The following is a 14,067-nucleotide window of genomic DNA, read 5'->3' on the forward strand; positions in this document are numbered from 1 at the left end:
AAATTAATTAAAATGACTTTTATAAAATTTGAAAACTGACTCTTTGGTAATTCAAAAATATTTGTTTTAATTTTTTAAAATTATCATTATTTTTTTATTATTAAAAGATCCTAAATAAAATGGAATTTCAATTGGATATTAATTTCATTTAATAAAAAAAAATAATTAATTAAACTATCTAATTAAAACTAAAAATTTAGATAAAAAAAAATTTAAGCTTAATTAAATAATTTAATTTAATTATTATTTTTATTGATTTATTTAATTAAAATTTAAAAATTTGTTATTAAAATATTTTTTTAATTAAAAAAAAATTTTATTGATTCTTTTAATTTTTTTTTTCAAAAAATTATATTATAATTATATAATATAATTATTTTTAATTATAATAGTATATAATTATAATTTATATTTTTTTTATTATTTTAAAATTTTAAAATTTTAAATATAGTAATTTAATTTTTATTAAAAAAATATTTTTGTTCATTGCATCAGCCTTATATAAAAAAAACGTTAGATGCGGAATGTAAAAACTCATAAAATTCTGTTGCATTTTTTTAAAAACTTTGTTCGTATGAATTATGATTAATATTTCCCGCGCGCGCACCGGACTATAATAACTAGCATATCCTGTTTTTTTCTTCCAATTTTTTTTACATAAAATATTTTTAATCTTATTTATTACGATTTTTATTAAGTTTACGTAAGTCTTTGCACAAACTATGTGGTAAAAAATACAGTCGGTATGATGTCATAACAATAATTTATAAAACTTTCCTTAGAGATAATATTTGCAATGGTTATCATCATCATCAAATTTATTTATTTTTAAGAGTATCATGTTATCGTCATCAATCACTGCATCATAAAATCTTCTTTTTTTCGTGCTTCGCGGTTCGTTTCCTTTTATTTTCCTTTCTCTTTTAGAAACAATAATCTTATAACTGGTATACATCGTTTATATATCATTTAAATTTTTTTAACATCATTATTTTTTTTTTCGATGGTTACCATCATCATTATCTTGTATTTTTATTAAATATACATTTTTTTTTTGATTATGTAGTTAAGTGTTCTGCCATGCCATTCGCGTCGCTTTTTCTAGATTTATCTTTATTATTATAATCATCAGTGTGGTTGGCAACAACATTATTCTCGTCATTATTGTTACAAATAAGTGACAAATTTTTTTCATCAAATTTCAAAACATAGGCACTCGTTGCGACAACGGCAAATAACACGGGTAACAACAGTAAAAATGCGAGATACGCGAAATAATACGAGTTTTTCATGAGCGCGGCAATGTAGTAGATGTAGTAGAAGAGGAGGAAGAACAAGTACTTCGATTGCTATTGGGGAGGGCACCTCGACACGGATGACGTGGAAAAGTCCGTGAAACGCTTATCGATGGGCTTACGGTCGTCGTAGAGCGTTGGTGCTTGCAGAATGATGGCGGCGGTGCCAGCGAATACGGCAAACGTGAAAATCCACAAGAATAATCGATCGAGTACCATTGCCACGTATTTCCAGTCCTCTTTTACCTGATTTTTTTTTTGAAAAATTATATTTTTTGGGGACAAATATAATAAATTATTCGTATTTTGCTCTCTTTATCATATCGCACTTTGTCAAAAGAATGGGCATTGTGAAAAATTTGTGTTTTGCAGCAATTTGAAATTTTTATAATGGACCTGTGAACTTCGTTCTACCAGAGAAACTTTTTTTTTGAAAGCAAAAATTTTAAATTTTTAATAACTCAATTTAATTAATTTTTATATTATTAATTTTATTAATATTAAAATTATTAAATTATTCTCAGCAAAAAATTTAAAAAAAATTAAGAAAAATTTTTTTTTGCTCCTTTTTAGTATGCAATCAATTTTACATCCATATTTGGATTTTTTTAAATTTTTCATGTAACCAAGTAATTTCAAGTAATTTTTTCAAAATTTTATTTCTTCGAAATCTTCTTGAAGTCAAAAAAAAAATTTAACAAATTCGTGAAACGAATTATTTCGTTACAAAATTTCTATTTTAATTTTAATTTAATTTTAATTTAATTTTAATTTAATTTTAATTTAATTTTAATTTAATTTTAATTTAATTTTAATTTAATTTTAATTTAATTTTAATTTAATTTTAATTTAATTTTAATTTAATTTTAATTTAATTTTAATTTAATTTTAATTTATTTTTAATTTAATTTTAATTTAATTTTAATTTAATTTTAATTTAATTTTAATTTAATTTTAACTTAATTTTAATTTAATTTTAATTTAATTTTAATTTAATTTTTTAATTTAATTTTAATTTAATTTTAATTTAATTTTAATTTAATTTTAATTTAATTTTAATTTAATTTTAATTTAATTTTAATTTAATTTTAATTTAATTTTAATTTAATTTTAATTTAATTTTAATTTAATTTAATTTTAATTTTTAATTTAATTTAATTTTTTTATTTTAATTTAATTTTAATTTAATTTTATTTTAATTTTAATTTAATTTTGTATCAACTTAATTTTTAATTTTTTTCTAAAAAAAAATTTCAGTTGCGAAACACAAATTTTTCACAAAGCCCTAAAAATACTAAACGAATGATAGAATAATATAAAAGATTGTTGGTGAAGATGACCAGCATGTGGTAAAAAGTTGAAAATTTTATCATATATCCAGAGATAATCCCTTCACCAATGCTTTAAAAAATTCACCATTCAAAAAAAAATATGAAAAAAAATCGAGCATCGTATCGGCAATAAATCAACCAAACAACGCCCGGCACACAAACACAAAATAAATAATAATAGCCTTACCTTTGTCGAGTCTTCCTGCATTTTTGTGTGTTCCGCAATGAAACGTACGCAGAAGCAGCTCCGATGTATCTCGGGCGGGCAGTATGAATGCGAAAATGCGGGTGGTTTTGGTGGATTTTGTATAATTGGACTTTTAATGCCAGACGGATGATCGCCTGTTTCTGCATCAATTGGTGTCGTTGATAACTCTTCCGATTCCGATTGCGGCATCGGTATTGGACCGTGAATTTGACAACTACCACCGAATGGTCCAGTAGCTAAAAAACTGTGAATACAAGAGCAAAAAAAAAAGTTTGGATTAAAATAAAAAGTTTTTTTTTATATTTAACGAAATTGGGTCCATGTAAAAAAAATGTGAGGAAAAAAAGAGTTGTTAAAGTATGCGATGATGAAGAAAAAGTACTCTCTCGAAAAAAAATGCTTTATGTATATAAAAAGAAAAAATGGAAGGTATTTCAAGTGTATTCAACGTGATTTTTTTTGTGTACAGCGCTAGTGCATTACAAGTATGTTTCTTTGAAAAAAACATCGTCTAAAGGAGTTTAAAGTGTTTTCTATTAAAAGTTTTTCTCTAGCACACTCCAGCCGAATCCTTGTTCATTCATTATTTATCATCATACAAAAAAAAGAAGAAGTGGTAGGAAATAGCTTATACTAACTTTGTTCTATCTAAAAGACGGGGAAAATATGTGAAGAGAAGACGTTTCGCCAGCAAGGAAATTTGCGAGGTACGAAAGAGATAATAAGTAGTCAAGTTCGAGTGAAAATGAAAGAGGTAAGATTTTAAGTATTTTTTAAAATTTATTTTCAGCTTTTCAATCAACTTTTTCAGAGAAGTTTTCAATCAACGAAGAGGTTCAGCAAGATAGACTTAAGAAAAAGTACTTGTAAGCATATGCCTCTATAGTGGATGAACAAATGGATGAAGATGTACCAAAAAATACACGTTCTATATTATCAAGACTTGGTTTTAAGAGAAAACTTCTTGACCAGAAAAATAACCAAATATAATCCTATTGTACTATCTATGAAAATTTGGTTACCAAAAAACTAAATAATACTCGAGAGTTTATTGAGACAATCATGGAGGAACTTGGAAGCCAGAAAATAGTTGTCAGTATAGTTGTCATAACTTTGTAGATGAAAAATTTGTCAATGCATTTTCCCTGTTTGACCAAGTTGTAAAATCATGTTTCGGATTGAAGATTCAAAAAAAACTATATCAGCTTCAATAAATGCATTCAAGAAAGCAATCATGATAGCAAACATTTCCATATCGCCAAAAATTCATGTGATATTATGTCATGTAGAGGACTTTTTGAATCTGAGACAAGCTGGATTAGGATTTTTTTCGGAGCAAGCTTCGGAGGCGGTGCACCATAATTTCAAGGAGCATGTCCAAAATTTTCATATTTCCAAGAATTCCTTTAATCCTGAAAAGCTTCTCAGAAGCGTAACTTCTTTTAATTCGCTGAGAATTTAATAAAAACATTGTTCTGTTTTTCATTTACTTTAAACCAATCTTAATTATCTACCTTTTAAACGTTTTTTCTGATACGTTGGAGTCTCTACTTTACAATGGCATACTATATTTTGACTTTTTAATATAAAAATTAAGAAAAATTTAAATTTGAGTAAAAAATGTCATATTTAGAACGTTGCTGAAATCGATTTTTTTGCTTAAAATTGCCATAACTCCTGTAAAATACTTTGAAATATACAAATGGTATATACCAAAATTTAGGATTTTTTTCAGCTTTTCAATGGTCAATTTCATTTTTTCAAAAAAATTCGACAACATAGTGAAAATCATGAAAATATATAAAAAAATCTTTGAAATTTTAATGTTTTTTAACATTTTTGATCTCGAAATCCTCAAGAAGAATTATGCAATTTGCTTTTTTTGTGTTTTCTAGACTCTTATATGGTTCAAAATATTCGATTTCTTTAAACAAAATAGAAACCTTTATTCAAAAATGTACATCTTCTATTAGTATAACTTAATTCGATTATGAATGTCTATTCCATAAATCGCAATTTTTTTTAATCTTCGAAACACTCAGTTTTCACAATTTCAAAAAAATCGTAAGAAGTCTCTTATATGGTTGCGTTAAAATCAGTATTACCATTCATTCATCTACTTTTCCAAGAAATGCGAAGCTCTTCAATTCGTTTAACTGAACGCGCTTTAAATCGAATTACGAGAAAACCCAAATGAATATCTGGCATATTATTTTAAAGAAATTTTATATTTTTCTAATTAAATGTTATGAAAACGTAATGAAAACCACACAAAAGAGATCGTGGTTACTTTGCTGGCACAAATCTTCAAAAATTCTACTTACCTAGATGGAGATAGATCCTCTTTTGAAGCTGTTCTACTACCAAAAGGTGGTATTCTACTAATATTTGGTGCCGAGTAATATGGATAGAAGCATGTGTGCGATTTTAGCAGTTTTCTAAAGCGATGAAGAGATAAAAATTTGTTAAAGCTTCAACTAATAGGCTTTTTTTCTGTAGCGCAAAATTTTCAAAAGCGCTCGAAAAAAATTTAGGAAAAAATAGGTAAAAATTTCGAAATAAATAACTTACCTATTTGTCTCAAAGTTGTAATTTGGTCGCTTCATAAACAGCAATTTGGGCAAAAAATCGATGAAAAACCGTTTTACCCACGGTGCCATTTTGTGTGTTTGCGGCGATCGGAAATGTACATTTAAAACCACGACAGTAACGCATATACTGTTTTGTTGAATTTTTTTTTATTGTTGTGGAGGAAATATAAAATAAATGGAGAGAAAAAAGACATTAAATATTAGAATGGAAACAGGAAGAGGAAAAAAATCATTATTTGTTTGAACCTGAATCTGAATCATTTTTGGCGTCAACTCTAATGAAAATTAAATGGAAGGAACATGGGAAAAATCACATACATTCACTCATACTTGAAAAAATGAAAAAAACTAAAAAAAAGAATGTTATTGTAACAAAATACGATTCCTCCGGTTCACGAAGAAGGAAAAATGGTGTGATGATGAATGGGATGAAAATAATTTTCACATAAATCAAAAGATGGGCACCGAAATGCCAGAAACAGCCGTATTCGAGGATGTTTGTGTGTCTACTTAGGTAACACCGTCGCCGCGCAATGTGCGGTCTTCCTCGTTTTCTGCTTTAAGTTTCTCTCTCGATGGTTTCTGGTTTTGTAACTTGACTCACTATCGCCACGAATCTCTCTACTTTGTCATTTTCGCTAAGCTCTTCTCCTCTTCGTGCTCGGGTGATAATGCGTGTCATTTGTCTTCGCGCATTTTATGTGTGGCTGATGATAAAATTCATTCATGAATTGAAGCTCATTTGTCAAACAAAAAAAAAAGAACAGACGAAAGATCCAGACCACAGTTTACCTTTGGCGAAAACAGACTATGTCTCTATCTCGTTATCTCGTGTGGCAATGTAACTGAGGTGTGTCGTGTTTTTATGTAATTAATTTTTTTTTTGCTGTACAAAATGAGTTCTGTGAAACGCAGTGTAATCACTTGTGGTTTGTTGAACATCCCATTCGGTACATAGACAGCCTTTGTTCGTGCTCGGTTCAGGCGAAAGACATACATGGCACTCCAGGTGTTTGTCAAAAACAACAAAGTTAAACTCGTTCAAAAAGCCGCATGGATTTTTTTTCTAATTTAATTTTTGCTCCGCTTTGTTAATAGTGAGATGCTAACTCAGGGACGGAAATTTACAAGGGCTCGAATTAAGTTGAAATTAATAATTCCGAATTTTTATGAATTTTTTTTTCGAAGATTTTAATTTTTTTGTAAAATATGTTTTTAGATCGTTTTGTAGAAATTCAAAAATTTTTATTTTGTTTGTTATAATTTAAACAAAAGACTTTTAGAATATGCATTGGGAGTAAATTTTAGAATGTGTCATGCGACAAAAATACAAAATTTTTTAAAAACTTTTAAAAATTTGTCTAAATAAAGTTATCTATAAAACATGTTAAATAAAAGCAAATTAAAAAAAATATTTTAAAGAATTAAAAATGTATCGAATAATTAAAAATATTTTAAATAATTAAATTAAATTATAACTATACTTTTTATAGGTACCTATGTATTTTTTAATATTATTTATTAATTTATTTAATATATTAAATTAATTTTATACTTTGACAATTTTAAAATTTACAATTTAATAGTTTTTTTAAATAATTAAATATTTTAAGAAAAATAAAATATTTTTTTTAATTTTTTTTTGTTACATAAATTTTTTGAATTTTTATTAATTTAAATTTATTACTCGTTTTTATATTTATAAATTTATTAATTTTTTTTTATTTAATTTTGAAAAATTTATTAAAAACTTACAAAAGTTTCTATAATAAAAAAATATATATATAGAAAATGTAAAAAAAAATAAAATAAAAAAAATATTAAAAAATAAAAAATATATTAAATGAATTTAAATAAATAAATTTAAATTAAATTAAATTTTTTTAATGTATCAAAAAAATTTGAATTTTGATTTTTTTTTATTTTAAATTTAATATTTAATTTAAAAATTTTAATGTTCAATTTAATTTTTATTTTTATTCATTCAATATATTTTTAATTATTTAATTTTTTTTTAAATTTTCTTCTGTTTTACATTTATGCGAAAAAATCTCTTTGCTAAGATTGTTTATGAGGTTTTTTTTCTCTAAAAATATTTTTTTATTAAATTCAAAAAAAATTGATGTCAATTCTTGAATGCACCCTATTTCTTCATTTTCAAGCTTTTGACCACTAATTAATTCAAAATTGTTTGAATTTTAAAATTAAAAATTTACTTATTAAATTATTTTTTAATTTTAATTATTAATTTATTTAATATTATTTAAAAAAAATTATATTTTAATTTAAACATTTTTTAAAATTAATATAATATTATTAAAAAATTTAAATATTTTTTTTATTAAACAATATTTATTTTTATTATTTTTTTTTTTTGTATAATGAAAAAAATATTTTTCAACATGTTTTTATATGAAAGAGGTCACTGGCGATGTAGTGACGAGTGTTTATATTTTTTACAAGTAACCAGAATGAGTGAGTGATAAAATGGAATGAAATAAGCAAGAAAGCGGCAGATTTTCTAGCGCTTTATGAAGTTATTATGGCTGTTATGATTATTATTATGATGGTACAGCAAATATAAAAAAAGTAGAGATTTTTTATTTTGCCTTTTTTCCACAGACTTTTCATCCGAAAGGGAGATGAATAAAGGACAGTAATGACGCTGATGAGTCTAGCGCATTAACACGAAGTAAAAAAAGGAAGAAAAATAAAATAAAAAAGGGGAATGTCGTAAATGTAATAAGCAAGTCTTTTACGTTGGAAATGACTTTCATGACTATTTCTTCTTTTTTTATTTATTTTTATTAAAATGGACACAAGTATGCGGTTGACCGTGAATGTCTTAAAACGTTTTCTCCTACTTGCCATCCATCACCTCGTTAACGCAAATAAATCTAATTCAAATTGATTTGCCACAACATTAATCAAAATACGAGAAAAATTCGTCATGTCACAAAGTACACTCATAATTAGCGATTTCCTTACGACAGAGAGAGCACAACCTCCGACATCAATACTTAATTATTCAAAATGATTAATTATTACGTGAATCGAGCAAAGTCATCGTCTATTATTATTACCATGTAATGTGATTCCCTTTCCATTAGCGCTCTTCTCTCGAAATGGTCTCGATTACAAACCGCAGTATACGCTGAAGTATTCATTAGAGACATGAAATCACAAAAAAAAAACATTTACAAGGTAATAATTGTTCCCCCTCCAAAACAAAAAGCTACTTTGATGTTCACTTCAATCAGAATAGAAAATAAGTAATAATTAAATCTGAAAATTTTCCAGGGTTTAAAGAATTTTTGAGTGTTAATTTACACTTTAACCGCATATGATGTCAATAAATTTCCATCGCAGCACGAGACAGGTTAAAAATTTATGTATTTATACCGAAAAATAATAAACTTATTACCTCAATATTTTCATTTTGCATTCCACAGACAAATAAATAAAAGCGAGACCGCTCGTTCATACTCACATTTCGATATTTCGACATTAATAATAATAATTGTGATTCTGTAGTGTATGCATAAAATATATATCACATTTTTTTATGCTTCATATTTTATTTTTTTATTCAATTTTTATTGAAATTATAAAATAAAAGAAGGCTTTAAGTTTCATCAATGGAATATTTGTAAAAGCGCATTTTTAAAATAATATTATGGGTGAAATTATTTAATAAATAAATAAAAAATTAAAAATTAAGCTTCAAATTAATATTAAAATTAATAAAAAAAAAAATTTTAGCCATTAAAATAAAAATTAAAATATTTTAAATAAAATTTAATTCCAATTAAAAAAAAATCTTTAAATTAAGTTTCAAATTAATAAAATTATTAAATAAAATTATTAAATAAAATTATTTAAAATTTAATTTAATATTAATTTTAACTTAAAATAAATATTAAATTAATTTTAAAAAATTTAATTTTAATTATTTTTTTTAAAATTAATTAAAAAAAAAATTAAAATAAAGTTTTATTTAAAATAATAGATTTAATTTGCATTTAAATAGATTTCTTTCTTAAATTTATATTTTTTGGTTCAAAAAATCATAAAATTTTTTATTATTAATTTTTTTAGATTTCATTTAAATTTTTCAAAATATAATTATTCAAATATTTAATTTAATTTAATTAATAGAATTTTATAATACTTTAATTTAATTATATAAAAATTTTTTACTAATTATTTATTTTTTTTATTTCCAGGAATACTAGAATTGATGGAACTTTCACGTGCTTAAACTATTTTTAAAAAAAGGGAATTGTTTCATTTTTTACTATTAATTAAGTAATTGAGTTAAGAGAACTAAGAAAATTTATCTTTATTAAATTTTTTCTACCATTTTTATTATTCTTAATTTTTACTTTAATTAATTAATTAAAATTTTAAAACAATCCTTTATGAAATATTAAATTTAAAATAGAAAGACATCTTTTCATACACTTTTTTTCAAACAAAACGCCTCAGAGATTAAACAAAAATAAAAACAGAACAAAAAGAATAATGAATTGTCCCGTTTTCATTGACGTTAAAATATTCGCAGGAGAAAAATCATAATATTTGTCATATAATTGACCATTGCTGTCGTCGTTGCCATTGAAGTATTATATACCTCTCTATGGTCATTTATGATTTACGGGATAAAGAACTTTGTGTTAATTTTTCATTTATTTTTTGCAATTTAATTTTTTTTATTGAGTTGCATTTATTTCGATTTATTGACTCTTATCGCGATTTTTTGACAGGTCTGAAAGCTACCCATAAAATATTTTTTTTTTTAATTTTTTTTGTGAAATTTTTTGTTTCAATATCATAAAACCGATCTACGTAATTTAATATATTTCGCTCATAACAATCATCATGAACACGAAAAATAAAAAAAAATTAAAAAAAATATACAAACAAACCATAATTTTTGAAGGCATAGTTAGCATTGCTCAATAAATTGTGTACATTTTTTTTGTGCAATCTGCACCGTTTTCGATTAATTGCTGTGATAAATGAATGTTTTTTTTCAAGCATTTAAAAAAATGCGCTTCTGTTTGTTTGTTCAACGAAAATTTCAAACCATGAAAAATTTTCATTAAAAAATTTTTTACTTTTTTTTTCTCATGTAAATAATTGGGTGTCGGAATCAATAAAAATCAGAAGGCTTTTGATAAATTATCGCTGCCGTTAAATTATGGAAAATTTATTAAAAAGGATTTCCTCTCGACTTTTGAATATTGATGAGTTGAGTGTGAAATCGATTTGGCGTCGTCCATCTACGCTACGGGTAACTTGGTTTATCTCGCACGACCAACTTTGATCATAACAAGCAATCCTTTTTCTTTTTTTTCTGTCTTTTCGTTAAAAAATTGCCATCGGGAAAAATTAACCTTTTTTTGTTAAAGTTTTAAACAAATACGACGAAAAAAATCAACTTTTCGGTTAAAAAGAGAAAGTTTTAATGTTTAAAAACTTTTTTAATGTCATTTATCGATTCGGGAAAATTTAATTTTTTTCTCGTCTTGTTTTTGCAAAATAATGGAAAAGATGTGACTTTTGACCCAAATTGAAACTGATGTCAAAAAGAAAAGAAAAAAAAACAAATTTCGGTAATGAACAAGTAACAAGTCGTTCTCATATTATTAAATATCGTCACAAATCTCACTTATTGATCCCCTGATAAACAAAATTAGATAGTTGTGACACCATCATCGGAGTTTGACCGAGAAAAAGTATAGTTCAGTGTAGATATATCGGAAGAAAAACAAAGTTTATGTTGTTCCAAAGTCGAGCAGTAAGCAAAAGATGTAAAACTAAATCTAATAATCCTATTTTCTTTATTGCTCTTCCCATATGGGATGTTGTCGTCTCATGAAGTTGGCATGCGACAAGAAAAGACAACAACACAAGTGTCAGGTCTTATAATTTGCCTTTATAAGTCTTTTGAATACGTGGCATCTTTGCAATTTATACTTTTTTTTCGGGGAAAAAGAAAGTTAATTATGTTATTGGGTATTGATGAAATTTAATTTATGGCTTTTAGTTGACAAGTTATAATGGAGGTGACTGGTGTCTTTTTTCATTACTTTGATATTTTTTAATAATAAACTTTTTTTAATCTAACTAAGTTTTTTTAAGCCATTTAAAGATATTTTTAGATTTTTCGTTCAAATTTATTCAGAAAAAAATGTATTTAATTGAATTGAAAAAACGGTTCAAATATTTTTAAGAATTTTTTTTTACAATTTTTCCATTTTTTTTCCGCTCCAAAACCTTCTAATAGTAAATCAAGGCGAAAAAATTCTTAAAAAATTATCGAAGCAGAATTTGAGTTTAATCATCAGACTTATGTGAGGGTTCCAATTCGGTAAAATATTTTAATTAAATTTGTAATAAATAAATTTGAAACCAAAAATATATTTTCGTCGAACTTTTCAAATTAATTAAATTAAAAATTGAAAACTTAAATTAAATTAATTATTATATTAAATTAAAATAAATTCGAATAAATTTGAAATTTATTTAAAATTAAAATCATTTAATTTAAATTTAAGTTTTCGAATTTAGAAAATTTATAAAAAAAATTTCACGAAAAGCAAAAAAATTAAAATTCCAAATGGATAATTTATCATTTTTAATAATTTTTTAACTCAAAACTGTTTTGTGTGATTTTTTGGATTAAAATTTTATGATTTTTTTAAAATTAAATTTATTAAAATTTTTTAAATTTAAAATAAAATTTAAAAAATAAAATAATTAAAATTTTGTTATAAATTAAATTTATTTTTATTTTATTAAATTTTATTGCAAAATCAAGATTTTCTTAAAAAAAAATTAACGAACGCCAAAATAATTAATTTAATGATTTGCGATATTTCGAAATAAATTTTTATGATTTTTTTAAAAGCAATTTAATTTATAAAAATTTATTTAATTTAAAATAAAATATTTAAATTTTTTTCTTTCATTAAAATTTTAAATCACTCAGAAGCGAGTCTGACAATTTTCTTTTAAAAATCTTTAAACTTTAAAATAACTCTTTTCCCAAAAAATTGTCAAGAACTCTTTAAAAAATTTCCCATATTTTTCTCATCATTTACTGTCAAGATAAATTCAATGCATTTTTTCCCATATTCTATTTCTCAATGCTCATTAAAATATTCTTTCAACTTTTTGTTCCTTCCCTCTTACGATTTTTTTTCTCTATAATAAAAAGAAAGCCAATTTAATATTAATTCAACATTTTAACTATAAAAACCCTCTAGACACTCTTTCCGCATTACAGAAACTCATAAATTTAATTTTTTTTCTCTTTCACTCGTTTTTGATGAAATTTTATGGTCATCGCATCGCATCGCCACAACTTTTCCCTCGATGTCGACTAAAAACGTCGAAAAAAAAAAGATTAACACAAACTGTGCATTAAACATTTAAAATTAACATGCTTTTAATAGCGGTTCCCCTTAGTGTTGTAGTCACATACAGAAAATTTCCCAGAAGCAGTAGTTTTCACGTAGTTAGTCCTCGTTGTAAAAAGAGATAATTTTGGATTAGTTATTCATGTCTTGGAATGCATAATTTATAACGCACTTTGCCACAAACTTTTTCATGAAGTGAACCGGGGGAAAAATGTTGCTCGTTAAAAAATTGTTTAATTGGGTTGACAAATTGGGCGAGTTATCGTCATTGGTGCCAAATTAGGTGTGTTATCATAATTGCCTCAAATAATTGAATTTTAATTAATTTCAATTTTGATGCAAATAATTTGTATGGTAAATTTTTGATGGAAATTTTTTTTCAACTTTAACAAACAAACAAGAAGGCATCTTTAAGTAGGTATTATAATAAATAATGCGATTACATTTCACATGAAATTACTTTTTTTTTTAGTTATGAGACGTTCCTTTTTTGCTAAAGGTACCTACCTACGTACGTGCATTTAACAATTACTCAGCAGCTCGACATATTTTCTCATTTACCTTATTACTATGCACGTAACGTTTTATTGTAATACAAAATTGAGTTACAACAACCGAATTCGTGTTCGAGCTCATACATAAATTTATTTCGCAAAAAGCAAAGAAAAAAAAATAACGTTATAAGACGCGTTTCTTTTAATGCCCTAAATGCGAGACGGGGCGTAATAAATCCGGTGTGGTGGCGGTGATGATGCCTAACAAAATGATGCTGCTTACAATAATAAATAAGACGAAAGACGGGAGAATAATAAGACGATGAGTATTCAGAATAAATTTTCAAAATGTTGAGATACTTTAAGTTCCACCTTTTTTGTTGCCGACAAACACAGACTAAACTCATTCTCATTTCACCCAACCGAAGTATATCCTTCCAAAAAAGAAAAACATACAGAAAAAAAGTAAACGAAGGAAATTTTATATTCTTTTCATGTTTTTCATTCATAAAGATATCCATTCGAGCTGAGTTTTGCTTGTTTGAGGCGCTTCATAAGTTAAGTGTGTGTGGATGTAATGTAAAAAGCTTCTTTGTTTCATGCGAAATTGAGCATTGCGAGAGAAATTGTGGTTTTTTGATGGAATTGATGTCTATCTGGGTGAAAAGTTGTTCAATTGGTCTGAGACATGAGCAGTTTTGGACAAGTTGAAGAATTTTTC

The 14,067-nt window shown here is 24.9% G+C and overlaps 1 protein-coding gene across 3 annotated transcripts in view; it reads right to left on the bottom strand.

Moving 5' to 3' along the window:
- Window positions 1–1,139: 1,139 nt before the first annotated feature.
- LOC134835619 (acetylcholine receptor subunit alpha-like) overlaps window positions 1,140–14,067 on the bottom strand; it is a 72,019-nt gene continuing 59,091 nt past the window's right edge. For 2 of the 3 annotated variants that reach the window (XM_063850518.1, XM_063850517.1), the window contains exons 8-11: window positions 5,406–5,552; window positions 5,159–5,272; window positions 2,814–3,078; window positions 1,140–1,541 (exon numbers count right to left, since the gene is read on the bottom strand). In XM_063850518.1, the coding sequence (XP_063706588.1) occupies window positions 1,350–1,541; window positions 2,814–3,078; window positions 5,159–5,272; window positions 5,406–5,552 (718 nt within the window). In that variant the 3' untranslated portion in view covers window positions 1,140–1,349. The remainder of the gene's footprint in view (window positions 1,542–2,813; window positions 3,079–5,158; window positions 5,273–5,405; window positions 5,553–14,067) is intronic. The other variant, XM_063850519.1, reaches the window with a different exon arrangement.

The sequence above is a fragment of the Culicoides brevitarsis genome, chromosome 3 (genome assembly GCF_036172545.1).
Source record: "Culicoides brevitarsis isolate CSIRO-B50_1 chromosome 3, AGI_CSIRO_Cbre_v1, whole genome shotgun sequence".
Lineage (NCBI taxonomy): Eukaryota > Metazoa > Arthropoda > Insecta > Diptera > Ceratopogonidae > Culicoides > Culicoides brevitarsis.